The sequence below is a fragment of the Aquarana catesbeiana genome, linkage group LG02 (assembly GCF_042186555.1).
Source record: "Aquarana catesbeiana isolate 2022-GZ linkage group LG02, ASM4218655v1, whole genome shotgun sequence".
Classification (NCBI taxonomy): domain Eukaryota; kingdom Metazoa; phylum Chordata; class Amphibia; order Anura; family Ranidae; genus Aquarana; species Aquarana catesbeiana.
Genome location: NC_133325.1, coordinates 503,639,632 through 503,661,437, shown reverse-complemented (window position 1 = coordinate 503,661,437; position 21,806 = coordinate 503,639,632). Strand labels below are relative to the sequence as shown.

General features: G+C 41.1%; 1 protein-coding gene across 5 annotated transcripts in view; it reads left to right on the top strand.

Moving 5' to 3' along the window:
• CAMK1G (calcium/calmodulin dependent protein kinase IG) overlaps positions 1 to 16,697 on the top strand; it is a 109,643-nt gene extending 92,946 nt beyond the window's left edge. For 4 of the 5 annotated variants that reach the window (XM_073615766.1, XM_073615767.1, XM_073615768.1 and 1 more), the window contains 2 exons: positions 9,816 to 9,941; positions 15,630 to 16,697. In XM_073615766.1, coding sequence (XP_073471867.1) covers positions 9,816 to 9,906 — 91 coding nt within the window. In that variant the 3' untranslated portion in view covers positions 9,907 to 9,941; positions 15,630 to 16,697. The remainder of the gene's footprint in view (positions 1 to 9,815; positions 9,942 to 15,629) is intronic. The other variant, XM_073615769.1, reaches the window with a different exon arrangement.
• The last annotated feature ends 5,109 nt before the right edge of the window (positions 16,698 to 21,806 follow it).

Here is a 21,806-nt window from a genome sequence, read left to right as displayed (position 1 = left end):
TGCGATTCAGCACTGCGTCGCTTTAACTGACAATTGCGCAGTTGTGCGACATTGTACCCAGACAAAATTTATGTCCTTTTTTTCCCCACAAATATGGCTTTCTTTTGGTGGTATTTGACTACCTCTGCGTTTTTTATTTTTTATGCTATTAACAAAAAAATAGCAACAATTTTGAAAAAAACACAATATTTTGTAGTTTTTGCTATAATAAATATCCCACATTTAAAAAAAAATTTTTTTTTCCTCAGTTTAGGCCAATATGTTTTCTTCTACATATTTTTGGTAAAAAAAATTTGCGATAAACGTATAGTGATTGGTTTGCGCAAAAGTTATAGCATCTACAAAATAGGGGATAGATTTATGTCATTTGTATTATTATTATTTTTTTTTACTAGTAATAGCGGTGATCTGCGATTTTTATCGGGACTGCGATATTGCAGCGGTCGAAACGGACTCTTTTTACACTATTTTGGGACCATTGACATTTATACAACGATCAGAGCTAAAAATAGCCATTGATTACTGTATAAATTACATTGGCAGGGAAGGGGTTAACACTAGGGGGCGATCAAGGGGTTAACTGTTTTCCCTGGGTGTGTTCTAACTGTAGGGGGGATGGGACTGACTAGGGGAGAAGAGAGATCAGTGTTCATACTTAGTATGAAAACACGATCTCTCTCCCCTCCCTAGAGAGAACAGGGATTTGTGTGTTTACGTGAGCGATCGCGGGTGCCCAGCGGTCATCGCGCCCGCCGGGCACGCGCATCGGCTCTGAGGACACGCGCTTGCTTTCACGTCTTAAAGGTTGATGTACAGCTATGGCGTTTTGCCCAGCCGAGCCAACCTGCCGCAATTAACTGCGGCGGCTGGTTGGTTAGTGGTTAAGAGTGACCAGGCGCCGGACACACGGCGGTCTATGGGAAGCTGATTTGCCCATCTTTAGTGCGCATTCAGGGCGCAAGCAATGCGCCCGCAAACACTTCCACTCTTCAGTGATTTGGACCGGAGGGCAACTGGGTGGTGCTTTTTCAGGACTATGGCGTCACTTCCAGTTTCCCTGTAAACAAACCCCCTTCCCTGCCTCTCCACTCTAAACAATAACCCCCCTTCCCGTCTCTCCACCCTAAAATGCCCACCCCCCTGCCTCTGCACCCTAAAACAGTCCCCCCTCTCTGCCTCTCCACCCTAAAACAGCCCCTCCCCTCCCTGCCTCTCCACCCTAAACAATAACCCCCTCCCCACCTCTCCACCCTAAACAATAACCCCCTCCCCACCTCTCCACCCTAAACAATAACCCACCTCTCCATCCTAAACAAACCCCCCTCTCCACCCTGAACAATAACCCCCTCCCCGCCTCTCCACCCTAAAACCCCCTCCCTGCCTCACCACCCTAAAAAATAACCTCGTCCCCACCACTCCACCCTAAACAATAACCTCCTTTCTACCTCTCCACCCTAAAAAATAAACCACCTCTCCACCCTAAACAATAACCCTCCTCCCCACCTCTCCACCCTAAACAATAACCCCCTCCCCACCTCTCCACCCTAAAACCCCCTCCCTGCTTCGCCACCCTAAAAAATAACCTCGTCTCCTCCACTCCACCCTAAACAATAACCTCCTTTCCACCTCTCCACCCTAAAAAATAAACCACCTCTCCATCCTAAACAAACCCAACAAACCCCCCTCCTTGCCTCTCCACCCTAAACAATAACTTCCTCCTCACCTCTCTACACTAAACAATAACCTCCTCCCCACCTCTCCTCCCTAAACAATAACCTCGTCCCCACCACTCCATCCTAAACAATAACCTCCTCCCCACCTCTCCACCCTAAACAATAACCCACCTCTCCACCCTAAACAATAACCCACCTCTCCACCCTAAACAATAACCCCCTCACCACCTGTCCACCCTAAACAATAACCCCCCTCCCCACCTCTCCACCCTAAACAATAACCCCCTCCCCACCTCTCCACCCTAAACAATAACCCTCCTCCCCACCTCTCCACCCTAAACAATAAACTCCCCCCACCTCTCCACCCTAAACAATAACCCCTCCCCACCTCTCCACCCGAAACAATAACCCTTCTCCCCTCATCTGCATCCTAACCAATAACTTCCTCCCTGCCTCTCCACCTTAAACAATAACCCCTCCCCACCTCTCCACCCGAAACAATAACCCTTCTCCCCTCATCTCCATCCTAACCAATAACTTCCTCCCTGCCTCTCCACCTTAAACAATAACCCTCCTCTCCACCCTAAACAATAACCCCCCACCTCTCCACCCTAAACAATAACCTCCTCCCCTCCGATCCACCCTAAACAATAACCCCCTCCCCACTTCTCCACCCTAAACAATAACCCCCCTCTCTCTGCCTCTCCACCCTAAACAATAAACCCCTCCCTGCCTCTCCACCCTAAACAAATAAAACAAATAACCTCTGTGTGTTGAGGAAGGGGTGCTGTGTAATGGGGAGAGGGATGGTGGTAAGGGGAATTTGTTTTGTTTAACCATGCTCCTTAAGCACCTTCCACTGTTAACAGTCTGGCCTCACCCACTTTTTGGTGTGACATGCCGCATGTTTACATCAGCCTCAAGTGTCCCTCATTCTCAAGTTCTAAAGTTGGGAGGTATGTACTATGTCCTGTGATGCTAAGCTGTATACTCTGTCCTGTGATGCTGGGGCTGTATACTCCGTCCTGTGATGCTGAGCTGTATACTCTGTCATGTGATGCTGGGGCAGTATTCTCTGTCCTGTAATCTGTCCTGTGATGCTGAGCTGTATACTCTGTCCTTTGATGCAGGGGCTGTATACTCTGTCCTGTGATGCTGGGGCTGTATACTCTGTTCTGTGATGCTGAGCTGTATACTCTGTCCTGAGATGCTGGGGCTGTATACTCTGTTCTGTGATGCTGAGCTGTATACTCTGTCCTGTGATGCTGAGCTAAATACTCCTGACACTATGGGTGGAAGAAAGTGGAATACATGGAATGGAGTGGGTGGATTCTATAAGGGGTGGGGCTTATGATAAGTGGGAGGGATCAAAAACTTCACTGCATCTGATGGGCTATTGTCTTTCATCTGAAGCATATCTGACCCACATTATATTGTTCTGGATGCCTCTGCAAGTGGACCCCTGACCCCCTCAAACTCCTCAGTAACACTTCATTAGTCCAAACAGGCCCCAAGAACTGACACACACAACTGACACAGACTAAATTAAATTGTGTTGGGCTAACTGCTCTGGGTGCCACACAAGAGGCTGGTCCTAAGATATGTTTTTCCATTCCCTGCATCAGGAAGTCTTTCTGACTTCTGTGGACATAAAGGACATGTACGGACAGTTTTACCCAGCACATCAATATTTACTATGAGTTGCTGTAGGACTCCTACGCTACCAGATTGGGACCCTGTCTGCCTTCTAGGTCAAGTCCCTAAACATCTTGGGTGTTCACCAAGGTGATAGTCTTAGTATTACAAGTAATGAGGGCTGATCACTAGAATCAACAGGTAAGTGTACTGTGCCCATGACCACTTGGAAGAGGTTTGCTTTAGTGTGAGTGCACACTGCGCCTGAGCACAGAATTCTCTATAGATAACCGAGGACAGAAGCTGGGATCACTGTGGTCTGGTTGGCAGAGGTGATGATTTAAGTGTACCTAGGGATATTTGTTAAAAGTCCAGTGTGAATGTAGGGAGGGGGGACAATCTAACTCTGTTACTGTTCAGTTCAATTGTTTCCTGTGTGCATACACCCTGTTTTCCTGGATGATTCCTTACATATATATCACCGCATTTGTAAATAATATTATTTTATAAGCACCACATTTATACAACTTACATTGCTTTATGGCTGTGCTATATGTGTAGGTGGCAATCATTCTAAGGACTGTAATTTGGAATGCAGTTATCAGTCCATGTAAGGTGCTAATGGTCTACATCAAAAAGAAATCAAGGACGCAAAAATTCAAAATGAATGACAGATTGCAAAAGATAGTAGGACAAACCCCAAAAAATTCTTAAAATTCTTAAAATATATTAATAGTAAAAAGGTCAGGTCTGGGCATTTAGGCCCTTTACAAAATAATCTAAAGTAGGTGACTGGGGACAAAGAAAAGGCAATTTTTTAAAATACTTTCTTCAGCTCTGTGTATGCAAAGTAGCATGGGGGAGCTCATGTCCATAATGGGGGTGGTAGTGACACAGCCCCAAATGATCCACAATGGCTCAAAAGTGATATGGTCCAGAAATATTTAGACAGTGGTGTACCCCAAGCTTCAGTGCTGGAACCCTTATTTTGTTATAATCTTTATAAATGATATAGGGTCTGGGATTAAAAGTAACATTTCTGTCTTTGCAGATGACACTAAGCCATGCAGTGGAATAATGTCCTTACAGGATGTCTCCTATTTACAAGCCAACCTCAATGCACTGTCTAATGCACTGTCTAATTGGGCAACTAAGTGGCAAATGAGGTTTAATGTTGATAAATGTAAAGTTATACACTTGGGGGCTAAGAATATGCATGCATCATACATACTAGGGGGAGTACAACTGGGGGAATCAATGGAGAAGGATCTGGGGGTTTTGGTAGATCATAAGCTCAATCATAGCATGCAATGCCAAGATGCGGTTTCTAAAGCGAGCAAAATCCTTTCTTGTATTAGGAGAGGTATAGACTAATCTGGAATATGCAGTTCAATTTTGGGCACAAGTTCTCAAAAGGGATATTGGGGAACTGGAGAAAGTGCAGAGAAGGGCAACCAAACTGATATGAGGCATGGAGGAACTCTGGTATGAGGAAAGATTAGAGGAACTGAATTTATTCTCTCTTGAGAAGAGGAGATTAAGGGGGGACATGATCAACATGCGCAAATACATAAGTTGTCCATATAGTTAACTTGGTGTTGAGTCATTCACTTTAAGGTCATCACAGAGGACAAGTGGGCACTCTTTATGTCTAGACGAAAAAAGATTTCATCTCCAAATACGGAAAGGTTTCTTCACAGTAAGAGCTGTGAAAAAGTGGAATAGACTCCCTCCAGAGGTGGCTCTGGCAAGCTCAGTAGATTGGCCTGGATTATTTCCTAAATGTACATAATATAACTGGGTACTAACATTTATAGGTAAAGTTGATCCAGGGAAAATCCGATTGCATCTCGGGGGATCAGGAAGGAATTGTTTCCTCTGCTATAGCAAATTGGAGCATGCTGTGCTGGGGTTTTTCAACTTCCTCTGCGTCAACTGTGGGTGAAGGATTGTGTATATGGGATTGTATTATTTTTTATTTTGTTTTGGTTGAACTTGTGACTTGTGTCTTTTTTCAACCTGACTAATGCCCTGTACACACGGTCGGACTTTGTTCGGACATTCCGACAACAAAATCCTAGGATTTTTTCCGACGGATGTTGGCTCAAAGTTGTCTTGCATACACACGGTCACACAAAGTTGTCGGAAAATCCAATCGTTCTAAATGCAGTGATGTAAAACACGTCTGTCGGGACTATAAACGGGGCAGTGGCCAATAGCTTTCATCTCTTTATTTATTCTGAGCATGCGTGGCACTTTGTCCGTCGGATTTGTGTACACACAATCGGAATTTCCAACAACGGATTTTGTTGTCGGAAAATTTTATATCCTGCTCTCAAACTTTGTGTGTCGGAAAATCCGATGGAAAATGTGTGATGGAGCCTACACACGGTCGGAATTTCTGACAACAAGGTCCTATCACACATTTTCCGTCGGAAAATCCGACTGTGTGTACGGGGCATAACTATGTAACTATGTACATTCTGTAGATGTGTGGGGGGGGGGGGGGGTTGTCTGAGTTGTGGAATAAGTACATAAAACAGTCTATTTAATGTTTCCTGATCAATGAAGTGCCTTATGGCTCTGCTCTACATCTCCTGCATCCCTTGGAAAATTGGGGAAAAGTTATCACAATTTGTAAAGTTTGGGATTGGTGTTGCCCCCTCTAATTCTGACACCTTAGATATGGACACTAATATAGTACATACCTGCCAAGAATAGATTTTTTTCTTTTGAAAGTGCTGGGGTTAATTTACTATGAATAAAAGATATTCACTTAGTAAATGTAAATAAGATGAAGCTGAGTTGATATTGAATACCCAATTTTTGTTCAATGGAAATTAAAAGAACAAGATTTTTGCTTGCACGTGACTGAAATGAAGTGATGTTCACAATAATGATCCATTCACTAAGCAAAGTGAATTTCTATTCCTTTCGTAAGTGAACCATATTTCCTGGTGCCCACTGATATTTTGCATTTTGGAAAATATTTTAAAATGTGGACAAATATGCCCAATAATAATTGTTTTTTAATCCAGCAATAATAAGCAGCATAATTTATTAGAAATCATTTATTAGTCAATATATCTTAAAATGCAACTTCAAAACCAAGACAAATACAGTTGTGATTTTAGAAAATATATTTTCTAGCGCAAGTAATTTATATATTGCCATGTAAGCCTGTAGCATTGGGAGGGGACATATTCTACCCATATAGAATAAACTAAGATCACATGAGTTTAAGTGATGGTAGAAAACAAAGTACTTAGTGATGAGTCTCAGAATAAAAGCACAGAAAAGCAGTATATAAATAGCTAAGAATACCAACCTATGAGCCATTCCATTGTAAGAGGCAGAAGTGAAGGTGACGGTCTTTGAGCAGCAACATCATCGTGCTTTTAAACTAACAGTGGAATATAGAAATCCATTTTTATGAAAATGCTTTCTACACAAAAGCCTTTTGTTGTGAAAGGCAGCGACACGCATTTGTAAAAAAAAATTCTTCATTTGTGTACGGTTTCAGGGATTTTTTAATAAAAAACGTCATTCCATCCTTATTGACCTAAGCATGCCATACATTTGCATGCATACTGAATTTACTAAAACACAATCAAACATAAATAATTTATTTGTAAATTTACGTGATAAAGAAACAAAATGACATTGAAAACATGTATATATTTAACTAAGTCAACCGTGTGTCCAAAATTAGGCTCTCATTGTCCTTTGCAGATATTTGTGCTTAATTATAAATATTGCGCTGAAAATATCTAGTACATTTGATTTTACTGAAGACAGACTAGTGTACATATATTCTGATTGGTTACTGCACTTTGCAGTATGGTTTAACATAAATATGTTTTACTGAAAAACATGATAAGCCGCTTTGTGATCTTAAACGGTATTCAGAAAGAACACAGCTTATTAGTTTGTTATAAAACAAAAAATGTGTTGCACTGTTGTAACCTTATGCATAAATCACTATGAATGACTTATTAAGTGACAGCATCAATGGTATGATAAAATTAACAGGTTTTTTAACTGCATTGTGAATATCACTGATGGAAATCACCATATCAACAAATCCTTAGGGAACCCCTGACAATGAGAAGAGAAAAAACTAATTGTGCAGCATCCAATGTATTATAAAAGGTTTAATAAAAAAAGTACTGCCTCACAAAAGAAGTCCATTCGGATGAAACGTACGTTAGGCTAGGCAAGGAAGCAACGGTGACATTGTGGCGCCTGTTGAGGGTGTAAGACGCATGTTGTGTTTCCTAATGCCTGTTTTAATATTGCTCTTGTAAGTAGTTTTTTTATTAAACCTTTTATAATACATTGGAGTTTTTTTCTCATTGATATACTGCACGGCTGGTCTGAGGTTCCCTAAGGATTTGTTGATATAGAGATTTCCATCAGTGATATCAACAAGGCGGTTGAAAAACTTGAAGTGAGGGGTTAAACTCACTGATGTGAGTACAGACCTTGAGAGGTCTGAGAGTCTGGTAAGAGGATAATTTGCCCTTATTTCCTATGGGGAGCACTGGGTGTTGCACTAATTAGGAACTGGAGGACATCTGCACTTGTTTGTGAATCACTTTTATGGACTATATGGACACATACTAATAATTGTTAATTTTATCATACCACTGATGCTGTCACTTAATAAGTCATTCATAGTGATTTCTGCATAAGGTTACAACAGTGCAACACATTTTGTATTTTATTTTTGGTTTATTGCTGTGTACAATGTTGTGAGTGCTGCTGTTGTTCACATATTTTTTTCACTCATATCTTCTCACTCATTTTCACAATTTTTTTCACACTGGACTCACCGAGCACAAGTTTTTATTTATTTGTTTATTTGTTTGTTATGACTACCCAACAAGGGCGATATGGGCTCAACCGAGGCATAGAGTCTAAGCAGCAGCTGGTTTACACCAGAACTCTTGATGGTGGAGATGAGTTTTGCTGCAAGCTGGTAACAGGTTACGACCCCGAGGATCGCCCAATCAAGGGGTGAGCAGGGACAAAAAAGCCTATAGTGTTGAGACTGTACTCTAGGGGATCAACAAGATAGTCAGGTGTAGGCAGGGGTTGAGACAGGTAGCTAACAAGAGAGTAGTCAGGTCAATCCAAGTCAGCAATGGTCAGGAAATCTCATGGGTATGTATTATAATCTTTGAAACAAGGGGTAGCTCATGAGAAGACACAACACCAGGGCTGATGTTTCTGGGTCAGAGGACATTCCCATGTAATTTCAGTGAGCACTGGAGGCCTTAGTAAGAATTCCATGGGTGTCATTAAAAGTTCTGACAGAGATCCTGTGAGTGCCATCAAAATTACTGGTAGGGATTCTGCAAGCAGCATTGGCAATACTGGAAGGGATCCTGTGAGTGCCATTGGAAGTGCTGGCAGGAATTGATGGAAGATGTAAGTTTGTTGGTGTAAATTATCATTGTGTGCTAACTACAAACTTTAGACCAATAAATACAATGTGAATGGATATTGAAGCATACCAAAAGGTGTGCTATTGTAATATGTTATGTAAACAAAACCAATTAAATAGATACTGAAGGTTATTTTCTTTATTAAAATAAAAATGATGTTATACTTACCAGTTCTCTGCAGTGATATTGCACAAAGTGGTCCCTTACATCCTTTTTGGAAGTCCCCCACCAGCACTGTCTGCTCCACCTTCCTCTAGGTGCCTCCTTAGCAAGCACATGCTCCCAAGCCAAGCTGTGCATGTCTATAGACATACACAGCACCGGTAAACCATGCCCCTGCTCCCTCCTCACAGTAGTTTGCCTGACAGCTGCAGGAGCCTGTGGTTTCTTGTCTCCTGTGAGACCCGGAAGTGAGAGGAGCAGTGCTGCAGCTGGGACAAGCCTGAAGCAGTGAGTGGAGTCAGGTAAGTGTTTAGGGAGGGGGTAAGTAGGATAGTTAGTGGGGAGATTTTCCACAATGCAAAGAATGAATTAAGGTAAAAAAAAAAAATGGATTTTAGAATTTTAGAACTACAAAGACCAGTTCTGTTCACACAATTTTTACAGTGTATTTACCTGTCTTAGACCCCTTTTACACTGAGGAGCTTTTCAGGCGTTTAGCGCTAAAAATAACACCTGTAAAGTACCTGAAAAGTGCCTCTAGTGCCTCCCCAGTGTGAAAGCCCGAGTGCTTTCACACTAGAGCGGTGCGCTTGCAGAACTGGAAAAAAAGTCCTGCAAGCAGCATCTTTGGGGCTGTGCGTGAACGGTGTATACATTGCCAAATCACTTCGGCAGCGCGCAACAAGGGTGCTTTTAACCCTTTTCTCAGCCGCTAGCGGAGGTTAAAAGCACCCGCTAGCGGCCAAAAAGAGCCACTATAACAGCAGTAAAGCGTCACTAAAACTAGCAGTGCTTTACCGCTAACGCCCCCCACGCCCCAGTGTGAAAGTAGCCTTAAAAAGAAATAAAGATTTTTAATACTCTAAAAATTATACTTTGTTGTTTTTCATTTCAGGCCATTCATGAACGGCATCACAACTTCAGCGAAAACTACGAATTACACACACTGTGGCAGTGGACAGACAGGGGTCTGCTCAGTCATGTGACGGCACTACTGTATTCTGGCTGACTATGTTTCATTGTAAGTTGAATGTATTTATGGTTAAGATTATTTTATAATAAGATACGTGTTAAGTAATATCTCATTAACCTGCAGATCTCTTTATCCTCCAAATAATGTGTTTGGGCTTTAAACCCCTCCAATATTTCAGTTTACAATCAATCTCCTACTTATTACTTTGTGTAATCATTCTGTGTAAAACTATTCCAAAGCAAAAAACTTCTGTCCAGTGCATCATGGAGATCTTTGTTAAGGTCTACTTCAGGGGGAAAGTAAAAATCCTCCTTTGCAGTAGGGCTGTCCCAGGAACTACAAGGGTTTAATGCTCATGTAGGTCTAGGGGGTGGGAAAGCATTTTTATTTACCTGAACCCCATTCCTCTGGCACCATTCACTCCCCTATGCTTTGGTGGACACTGTTCCTCAGCATCCACATGTCCAATGCAGGTCTATGGGCTCTGCATGGTATCTATTGATGTTAGAGAGCCACTGAAGCACAGGAGAGAAGATGCTGCAGGGGCTCATCTAGCAGCCTGCAGGGGGCCTGCGGAAGCAAAGGATTGGGTAAGTAAAGGTGTTTTTCCTTGTACCCTAGACATTTAACCCTTGCAGCTCCACTTCACCATATGTCAGTTTTAAGCAACAGCTTGCCCCTGATTAAAGGGCAGCTTAATTAAAAAGACAAAAAAGTCTGCAGCTGGGAGAAAGAATACTTAAAAAAAAGATAAGAATAATGGTTTAACAACACTGATGGTAAAATGGTAGGCTAGTGTAGCAAATAATTAAAGAATGCCTTTCTCCTCAATGGTGACCTTTATAGTAATTTCTTATTAGGTCTATGCTGTTACATAGGACAGGCAATGTCACTCCATATTTCACTGTGCCCTCTGCCAGTAAATATAGAGAGAACCCCTACTAGCTCCTGCCAAGGTGCAAGATGCTTTTGGCCAAGATGTACCATGGCCTTCTCATAAATGGAGGACACTCAAAGAACAGCTAAACACTATCAATGTTTGCCAGTTTACAAATAACATATTGGTTCACTCATACAGATTACAGATCCATGGCAAGTAGCATGTTCTGTAAACATATCAGTAAATATCTGATTTTGTGAACCAATTTGTTCATCCTTATATATGAACAATATTTGAGCACAAACACCTGGAAAGTATGAAATATATTTCACAGTAATACTGTTTAGAATCATAGTTTGTGCATTTAAATAGATACTTAAGTGCTGAATTTCTTACTACTGTACAAATTCAAAGATGGTTAATGATAACCTAATGTTAAGATTAAAAAAGATGTTTGTGCATTGATTAGCTAGTTAAAGAATCCTCATGACCAAAATTTGTTAAACTAATGCTACACATTAAAGGGGTTGTAAACCTTCATTTTTTTTTTTTTTTTTTTAATAACAAACATGACATACTCACAGCTCGTTTTGCACAGTGTGGCCCTGAACACCATCCTCTGGGGTCCACCGGCAGCTCTCGCGGCTCCTCCCCGCATCAGATAACCCCCTAGGAGAAGCGCTCTCCCGAGGGGGTTAGCTTGCGGGTGCGCTCCTGAGTCCTGAGACATCAGCGGGATTCAATTGCTGCGCTGATTATCAATCTATCCAATCAAGAGCCGGGACCCCATGGAGAGAGGGAGAGCGTGTCTCCGTCGACTGAATGAAGGGGCTCAGGTAAGTAAAACAGGGGGTTGGGGGGCCGGTCAGTGCTAGGTGTTTTTTCACCTTAATGCATTGGATGCATTAAGGTGTTTTTTCACCATAATGCATAGGATGCATTAAGGTGAAACAACACAAGGATTTACAACCCTTTTAAGTAACACATTTTCACTACAGGTTCGTTTATTGAATTGCTATGTTTTTGCATTGATTTGTAAGCTCCCTAAAAAATTCAAATGGCAGGTTCTTTCACTAAAAGAGGTAGCATTGTCATCTCTCATGTGACCCTTGTTTCTTGCCATCCATCCCTTATATCAGGGGTGCCAAACCTTTTGAAGAGCAAGGTCACTTAAAGCGTAAATCCACTTTTGTTGAGAAAAGAACATTCCCCTCTGGGTGATCTATGTACATTGCAAGGATTTTAACAAACTTTGTTGCAGATTCCTACCTTTAGTTATTCTGAAGAAATCACTGTTTGTTCCTCTGTGCCCCCGTTCTCAGTGAGTCAAATGGGAGTGGTTTCATAATTATCAAACAGCTGCTGCAGAATCAGGGCTCTAATGAGGAAAATTGCAGGGTCTGCATCCCTTTATATATTATTTCCTATGGGGAGTATCTTACCAAAGATGACATTTGTGTTGCAGGCGATGCCAAAAATCTGACTTGTATTTTAGTGCAGACTTCTGGGAAAATAAGTGAGCCAATCACACAAGTAGGGAATTATGTTTCTGAGGGGTGCTCTGTACACATTCTGTGTACAGAACACCTCCAGGTAGCCATATTGCATTGCACTTTACAGAAAATTACAGAGCTGCAGATTGAAAAGGAATAGTAATTTTTAATAACATTCAATTACAATATGACGTGTGTCGCAATTGCATACGCTATTTTTTTGTGTGCTATTTTTTTTATGTGCTATTTGTTTTTCATGTAAGTGGAGACCCTTTAAGCAACTTGGTAACCGGTCACAGACCACTATAAAGTGGAGCGGGTGGATGGCAGGTCCGTGTCCACTTTGCATATGCAGAGTTGACACCAACACAGCCCGTTCTAGTCTATGGGATCCCCTGCACAGCACCTGCAGATCAGTTTGAAAGCAGCCCAGAGTAACCAGTGCAGAACAAGAACAGAATCCCATTGCTATGTGATTTTAATTAAAACAAAAACAACTGACCTTTAGCCTGGGTTCACACTGATGTGAATTTACAGTGGGTTTGATGCGTTTAGGAACACACAGATTCGCAGGTAATGTAGAAAGCATAGTATTCCATGGCTTTGGTTCACATCTATGCGTTTGCGCATAAATTGCGAATTTGGTGCGAGGAAAAAAAAGGGTCCTGTGCGTGTTGACTGCCAGTGCGATGCAAATTTCTATGGTGCAGTGCAAATTTTATCTTCATAGGCTTCAATTGAACTTGCAGTAAACTCGCAGCACGCAGTTCACATCTCTGCAAATTGTTCACTGTCTGCCTCCTGAAATTTGCATTAAAATCGTGGTAAAATCATGGTAAATTCACACATGTCTACCTCAAAACGCAAGGCAAATTCGCACCTCACAAAGACAAAAAAATGCATCAAATTTGCAGTACATCGCATCGCAGTAGTGTGAACCTAGGCTTAAATACAATCTTCGCTTCAGGAAACACCCTGCAGGTAGTGCCAGCTGTTGCTGTCCCAGGCATAGTGCATATGGTATCACTCTGCCTGTAACAGGAGCCGGCGCTATACAGGCAGCATCGGCTTTGCTCTTTACTGTAGCCGCATTCTTCCTCTCTCGTTGGCTCCATTCTCAGCACTGGTGCTCTGGGATGGAAGGTTGGAAACACGCGATTTGGGCCATACCAGGCCAGATGTTGGGCACCCCTGCCTTACATCATTGCAGACTCCATAGGACTGTTTAGTACTTTTGGTAGTGCTGAATGCCTGTTTCCACAGCCATGCACTATGGTTCCTTCCTCTGGGGAACACAGGCATCTAACATTGCTGGGTTTGCCAAATGCTAAAAAGTCTAAAGCCGTGTACACACGGGTGGATTTTCGACCAGACTGGTCCGAAGCAGTTAATCCGTCGGACAATCCGACCATGTGTGGGCTTCATCAGACCTTCAGCAGACTTTTTCTGTCGAAAATCAGACGGACTTTAGATTTGGAACACGTTTCAAATCTTTCCGATGGACTCGAGTCCAGTAGAAAAATCCGTTCGTCTGTATGCTAGTCCGACGGATAAAAAAGGATGCAAGGGCAGCTATTGGCTGCTGGCTATTAACTTCCTTATTCTAGTCCCTTCGTATGTCATCACGTTCAAAAAACCAACGGACTTTTGAACGGACTTTAGTCCGTTCGTGTGTGGGCAAGTTCGGTCATTTGAAAGTCCGTCGTAACCCCGTCGAAAGTCCGTCAGACCTTTGATGCTGAAAAGTCCGCTTGTGTGTACGCGGCATTACTGAGATTGCAGCACTGGAACAGAGGAAAGCAACATTGGTCATTGGAAAGGTAATTAAAACACTTCTTATATTTCAGGGACCAGTCGTTTGGATTGTTTTAAGGATATATTACAGGGTCTTTATAAAAATATATTTAAAGAATCGCAGACAGAAACAATTTTTTTTTAGTAGAATGAGGGAAGGCTCCATGTCGTAGATTTCCCATATCTCCTATATGGTAAAACAGTTGCCTTAAAATGTTACTAAACCTACAACAGTAAAAATCAGTCTGTATATGCAGATAAGCATGCTTGTTATACTCACTGTGGAACCTAAGGGGTTAATCCTCTGCACTGTGTAAAAAGGCTGTTTGATGCTGCCTTCGCTGATCCTCTTGTTCTTTTACTGTCCCCAATCCATCTCCTGATAGTACTGAGCCTTGGAGTCAGGCTGTAAATGCTCAGTTTGGTGTGTATTGCTAGAGTTTTTTTGGGGGGAGAGTGTATGTGATCAGCACAGGGCCAATCAGCACTGTCCAGACAGAGGGTCAGGGGTTTTGCATTCTCATAGGACAGTCAGAGTAGAATGAAAACTCCTCTTACAAGCTTTAGTGCTCAGATGGACACTGATAGAAGTCACAAGGCTGCTATAGTACTGCTGATGAGAAAAGGTATTTAGCAATTTTTCTAAAATAATTCAATTTTTCTATGTACGGGACACCAGATATAGTGAATGCAGTGAATGAAGTGATTAAAAGGATAAATCACTTATCACAGTATTATAAGACGTCCGCTCGCTCACCACTCTGATGGTGTGATGTCACGGACTCGGCTTCTCCCTTCTACACGCGTATCGCCTACAATAGGCTTTGGGCCGTATTTCGACTTGTTACAAAACAAATTACACATGTCTACTTTAAAGATCTAAACCCAAGAACAAAACATTGATAATACTGAAGCTTACTAGACTGTAGATTTATTTTTTTTTTTTTCATTCTGCATACATTTTCAGTAAGTATAGAAAAAAACAAGTTTATCTTCAAGGATACCTGTATCTTTGTAACTTCCTGTGCACTGAACTGATATGTCAAATTTTATTCTCAGCTATCTTCTCTGAACTACAAAAAATTCCTTCACTGTATAATGGAAATGAGGAGAAAAGAAGGATTTTGTAGTCCCAATCAGGAAAGCAGCCTAGGGTGAAAAAGTAGCATCCTCAATAAATACAGTACAGTGAGTGAGTGTTGTTACTGTAGAACAGGATGCGCAATTCTGTCAGGATCCCCTATTGAAAATAAAGGACATAAAGCCTAACATAGCGTAGCTCGGCCATGCCCCCAGCTCTCTCCTCACAGGTTTTGACTTCCTGTGAAACCAGGAAATGAAGGGAGAAGAGCTGCAGCCTGGACAGCGCTGGATCACTGACTGGATTTAGGTAAGTGTTTGGGGGGGGGGTGAATATTTAGTGTTGGTTTGTTTTTTACCTTAATGCAGGGAATGTATTACAGTTAAGGACTGTTAGAACTTTTAAATTCTTTGGAAAATCATTTAAAGTGGTATTAAAGTCTGTTGTTATGTGTCATGTATTAATGCATGTTTTTTTCCTGTCAACAGAAGGGCTACACAGTTACTTGTGTATTAATGCCACATACTGATCTTGCTTCAGAATAAAGGCAGAGAAGATTGCTTTTCTTTTCTCTTTGGGAGCATTCATTGAATATCGTGGGAATTTTTCTGAAGGATACGGCAATGGTTTTTGTCAATAAAGGATTCATAGCTCACCGAGGAGACAACATCAGATCTATAAAGTTCCACGACTTAAGGAACATCTCCAATCATGGACATCACAGGGGGGACTTACCTACGTATACTTCCTTGTAAAACATTTACAACTATACTGTACTTCTTACTGACAAAAGTACCATGTACATAATGTGTATGAAAGTGTAAGAACTTTTTTTTTGTTAAACAGTAGTGTTTTGTAAATGCATATGGATCTACAGAGACCATCCCAACCAAGCCTTTCTTTAGCTCCCATCACAGTGGACTGTACAGAGCTGTTGCACATATATGCTGTACACAAATGCAGTGTTGCACTTATAATCTGGCAGGGACAACACATTGATTCTACTTTTACCCATCTGCTTCATTTTAAATGTATCATACCATCAGTCTCTGAAGGCTAAGACTTGCACTGATGAGGGTCATATAACGTGAAACATATTTGGCAGAGTAAACAGTTTTTCACCATAACAGTGTTTAAAGTGATAACAACACCGTGCTTCTAAAATTGAACTGTATGAGCATTGTATTTTCCTGTACCAATACATTTTTCCGTAACAAAATGTAAAACATGCATTTGAACTGAAAATAGATCTCTCAGTCTGTCAGGCAACATTGTGGTATTATGTGTAGTATAGAGAGCTTAGCTTCAGTTGGTACCATGAGCTAAGCATTCTGACAGTATTTCTACTTACAGTACTTGGGAAAGAATTAAAGAATGAAGTTCATAGGACAAAGGCAAGTCTGGCAGTTCATCAGCAAATAGACTCACTAGCTGCTTTTAAAAGTCTGTTTTATTTCTAGTTATGAAATCCATTACATTATGAAACATTGTTATCTAAGTCTTTGTAAATATAAATGTAATTTATTTGTTCTGCTTCTGTAATATGAATTCATTAATAAATATGACTTTTTATGTGGCAGAAGATTTACTTTGTCCTATAAAATGACTATTACCAATGTATTTGAGATAAAAATTGAAGGCCATTCACATACAGGTCACAACAAAGTTAGGAAATTGAAAGAACAACATGCCGTTCTTTATAGCAATCAATTTAGTGTAATTTAATTTTAAAGTATTTTGTTTTTCAATAGGTCTTTATTGTTTTTAAGGAAATAAAGAGAAAGCATAGATACAGGAAAAGTAAATACAAGTATTTGAAATAAGATTTAAAGAAAGCAGTACAAAAAAAAAAAAAACATTTTTTGTGTTTTGTTTTTATTTCTTTATTGCTTTTTTTCAAAATACATATAGAACAAAAATATACATTCAGACTCTATTTTGAGCTCACACAGGAGCTTCTACATATACTTTATTATATCCACATTTGCATGACCACAAGAGTCTCATTCTCCCCCAATCAACTCATACCTTGGTGTAGTTTGTATACCCCTCGCTTTCTTATCTTAAATTGCTTCATGTTATTGCTCTCTAGACATCCCACATGTTCACTCCTGTCTATCTTCCCTACCTTATTCCTATTTATTTTTGTTTAGTTCATAGACTGTTCCGATGCAGTTGTAGGATCTGCTATCCAACTAGACCAAACTTTCTCATATTTTTTTTGATTTCCTCTGTTACAATATGTATCTTTATATAGAGGTAAATTACTATTTACTAGATATTTCCAAAAGGCTAGTGACGGTAGAGCCGTTTTTTTCCAGTTTAATACAATTGACTTTCTCGCATAGAAAAGTAATAGGCTTATTTGTGTTCTCTTTGCCACTGCATAACTATTTTTTCCACTAATCCTAAGAGGAAAATCGCCACGCTCTGTTCTAGAGTGACAGACGTAACTGCCACAATCATGTCTATGATTCCTGCCCAGAACATGACGATAGCCGGGCAGGTCCAGAATACATGAAAAAAATCTCCTGGAACCTGTCCGCATCTCCAGCAGTTCTGAGAATTTGATGGACTTATTTTATGTAGTCTATATGGTGTATAATAAGCTCTATGTATTATCTTAAATTGTATGAGTTTATCTCGTAAAGAGACCAATGTCTGAAAGGGGAATCCCCATATATCCCAATCTTCCCAATCTTCTTCCTCTAACTCTGGGATATCCCTCTCCCATCTTGACCAGAGCTCCCTCATGTCCGGTAGAGATACTGTCGAAAAGTGGGTATATATACAGTGGGGCAAAAAAGTATTTAGTCAGCCACCACTTGTGCAAGTTCTCCCACTTAAACAGATTAGAGAGGCCTGTAATTGTCATCATAGGTATACCTCAACTATGAGAGACAAAATGTGGAAACAAATCCAGACAATCACATTGTCCTATTTTTGAAACAATTTATTTGCAAATTATGGTGGAAAATAAGTATTTGGTCACCTACAAACAAGCAAGATTTCTGACTCTTACAGACCTGTATCTTCTTCTTTAAGAGGCTCCTCTGTCCTCCACTCATTACCTGTATTAATGGCACCTGTTTGAACTTGTTATCAGTATAAAAGACACCTGTCCGCAACCTCAAACAGTCACACTCCACACTCCACTATGGTGAAGACCAAAGAGCTGTCGAAGGACACCAGAAACAAAATTGTAGACCTGCACCAGGCTGGGAAGACTGAATCTGCAATAGGCAAGCAGCTTAGTGTGAAGAAATCAACTGTGGAAGCAATAGTTAGAAAATGGAAGACATACAAGACCACTCATATTTTCCCTCGATCTGGGGCTCCACGCAAGATCTCATCCCGTGGGGTCAAAATGATCACAAGAACGGTGAGCAAAAATCCCAGAACCACACAGGGGGACTTAGTGAATGACCTGCAGAAAGCTGGGACCAACGTAACAAAGGCTACCATCAGTAACACACTACGCCACCAGGGACTCAGATCCTGCAGTGCCAGACGTGTCCCCCTGCTTAAGCCAGTACATGTCCGGGCCCATCTGAGGTTTGCTAGAGAGCATTTGGATGATCCAGAAGAGGATTGGGAGAATGTCATATGGTCAGATGAAACCAAAGTAGAACTGTTTGGTAGAAACACAACTCGTCGTGTTTGGGGGAGAGAGAATGCTGAGTTGCAACCAAAGAACACCATACCTAATGTGAAGCATGGGGGTGGCAACATCATGCTTTGGGGCTGTTTCTCTGCAAAGGGAACAGGACGACTGATCCGTGTACATAAAAGAATGAATGGGGCCATGTATCGTGAGATTTTGAGTGCAAACTTCCACCCATCAGCAAGGGCATTGAAGATGAAACGTGGCTGGGTCTTTCAGCATGACAATGATCCCAAACACACCATCGGGGCAAAGAAGGAGTGGCTTCGTAAGAAGCATTTCAAGGACCTGGAGTGGCCTAGCCAGTCTCAACCCCATAGAAAACCTTTGGAGGGAGTTGAAAGTCCGTGTTGCCCAGCGACAGCCCCAAAACATCACTGCTCTAGAGGAGATCTGCATGTAGGAATGGGCCAACATAACAGCAACAGTGTGTGACAACCTTGTAAAGACTTACAGAAAACATTTGACCTCTCTCATTGCCAACAAAGGATATATAACAAAGTATTGAGATGAACTTTTGATATTGACCAAATACTTATTTTCCACCATAATTTGCAAATAAATTCTTTCAAAAATCAGACAATGTGATTTTCTGGATTTTTTTTCCACATTTTGTCTATGATAGTTGAGGTATACCTATGATGACAATTACAGGCCTCTCTCATCTTTTTAAGTGGGAGAACTTGCACAATTGGTGGCTGACTAAATACTTTTTTGCCCCACTGTAGCTGATATGGGTTTCTTTATTGATTTTGTTCTAACTACCTGCTCTAGCCTGGACTCTATAAGTTGGGGGAGACCTTGTGGAAATTGAGCAGAAAGGGCGTGAGCAAGTTGCATATAGCAGAAAAAATAACTATCTGGAATATTCCACTGTTCCATTAATCTTACAAAGGGTTTCACATTTCCTCCCTGCACTACTTGATCTATAGTTTTAACCTTATATTTAGCCCAGGCACCTGGATCTTGAATGGAGCTTAATTGGGGTAACTGGGGATTCCCCCACAAGGGGGTATTTTGGGACATAGTCATTCCAGGATATTTTTCACAAGCTAGAACGATTCTCCATGCCCTAATAGTTGTTACCATTAAGGGAGTCAAATTATATGAGGCTTTCAAGCCTTGAAACAAAAATGCTTGAAGAGCCTCAATGGAAGGTACCACTGCCGCCTCTAACATTGTAGAAGGATTACATTTATATGGATTAAGCCATCCTACTGCTGTTACTAGCTGTGTTGCCAAATTATATTTATGAAAATCTGAAAAGGCCAATCCCCTTGCTCCAAGGGGCGCATAAGTGTGGTAAGTTTATATCTAGGTGACTGGCTCCTCCATAGAAATTAAAGTGGATGTAAACCCAATGTCATCCTTTCTAAACTACCTCCATAGACGTTATCTATAAGGATATACATGCCTCCTGCATGTATCTTTACCTGTCAAATGTCTCCCCCCCTGTCTGTTATTAGACCCAAAAAAAATGCATATTCTGTGGGTGGGTCTGTTGTCTGGAGCTCGGTGGGTGGAGTCGTGATGTCAGTAGACTCCCCACCCACCTCTACACTCCCCTTGTCAATATGCATTTTCTCCTGTGTATTTCTAACATTGAACTTCTGCTGAACTTCTGCTATGAACTCTAACATCCAGTGAAAAGACAGGAAAGTAACCACATGACTTCAGCATGCCAAATCATGCTGAGGTGTGGAACAGCCAATCCTTGCAGAGCTGCTGAAGAAAGGAGTGGGAGGGAATTAAAAAATAATGCTTGTGTCTTAGGCTAGTGCATGTAAATCACCTGTCACTCACAGCAAGGGAGAGGATTTGACAAAGTTTTTCTCAGTTTGTCAAGATTTTTCTCACTAAACAATAAAAGAGGATTGCTCAGAGATGGATTAACTCTGTGTGGCAAGACTGGGCTCAAATGATAGGAAATCTTATACTCTACAGTATGATAAAAAAAAAAAAAAGTTTCGGGTTTACATCCACTTTAAGTAAAGATAATATGAAGTTGTTTAAAAAAAGATTTTGGCAACCACTGTGAAGAATTTCGAAATATATATAAAAATTTTGGAAGGATCTTAATTTTTATTAAATTTATCTGCCCTAGTATCGACAACGGTAGGATCTCCCATGATTTACATTTTTTTCCTAACCTCCTAAACTATTGGGGTTAGATTAAGTGGCACAAAATCACAAATCTATCTGAATTGCTATCCCTAAATATTTAAATTCGGTCACCCATTTTAATGGCAAATTCAAAGATGCCGTTGCCTGTCCCCCCGGATCAATAGCAAACAGCAAAGATTTATTCCAATTCACCCTAAGCCCTGTAACCCCTGAATATGCATTCATCAGGTCCAAGGCTCCCTGTAATGATTAACCAGCATCATTTAGGAATAGCAGCACATCGTCTGCCTATAGGGCTACCCTCTCCTCCAACCCTCCAATTTCGAGTCCCCAAAGATCTGAAGAAGTCCGAAGAGCCTCTGTCACTGGCTCTATTGCTATCGCAAAGAGAGTTGGAGAGAGAGGGCAGCCCTGTCGCGTCCCCCTATATAGCTGGAAAAGGGCTGACAACCATCCGCCCAGCTTGACCACTGATATGGAATTTCGATACAATGTCTGCAACCACAAGATAAACACCAATGGGAATCCCATTCTTCTAAGTATTTCCCATAGAAAAGGCCATTCAACAATGTCAAAGGCCTTTTCTATATCCAAAAAGGCAACCGTTCTAGAGCCTTCATTTATATGTTGGACATGTATATTAGTGTGTAATCTGCGTAAAATAATATCTGTTGTTCTTTGGGGCATAAATCCCATCTGATCTGAGTCAATAATAGATGTTAAAAGTGGCTGAATTCTTAAGGTGAGTATCTTCGATAATATTTTAAAATCAGTATTTATTAAAGCTATTGGCCTATAAGAAGCATATTGTCACGATCAGGTGTCAGGCTTGAAGACCAGTTGCTATAGCAGTTGCAGGACTACTACTGACTAGCAG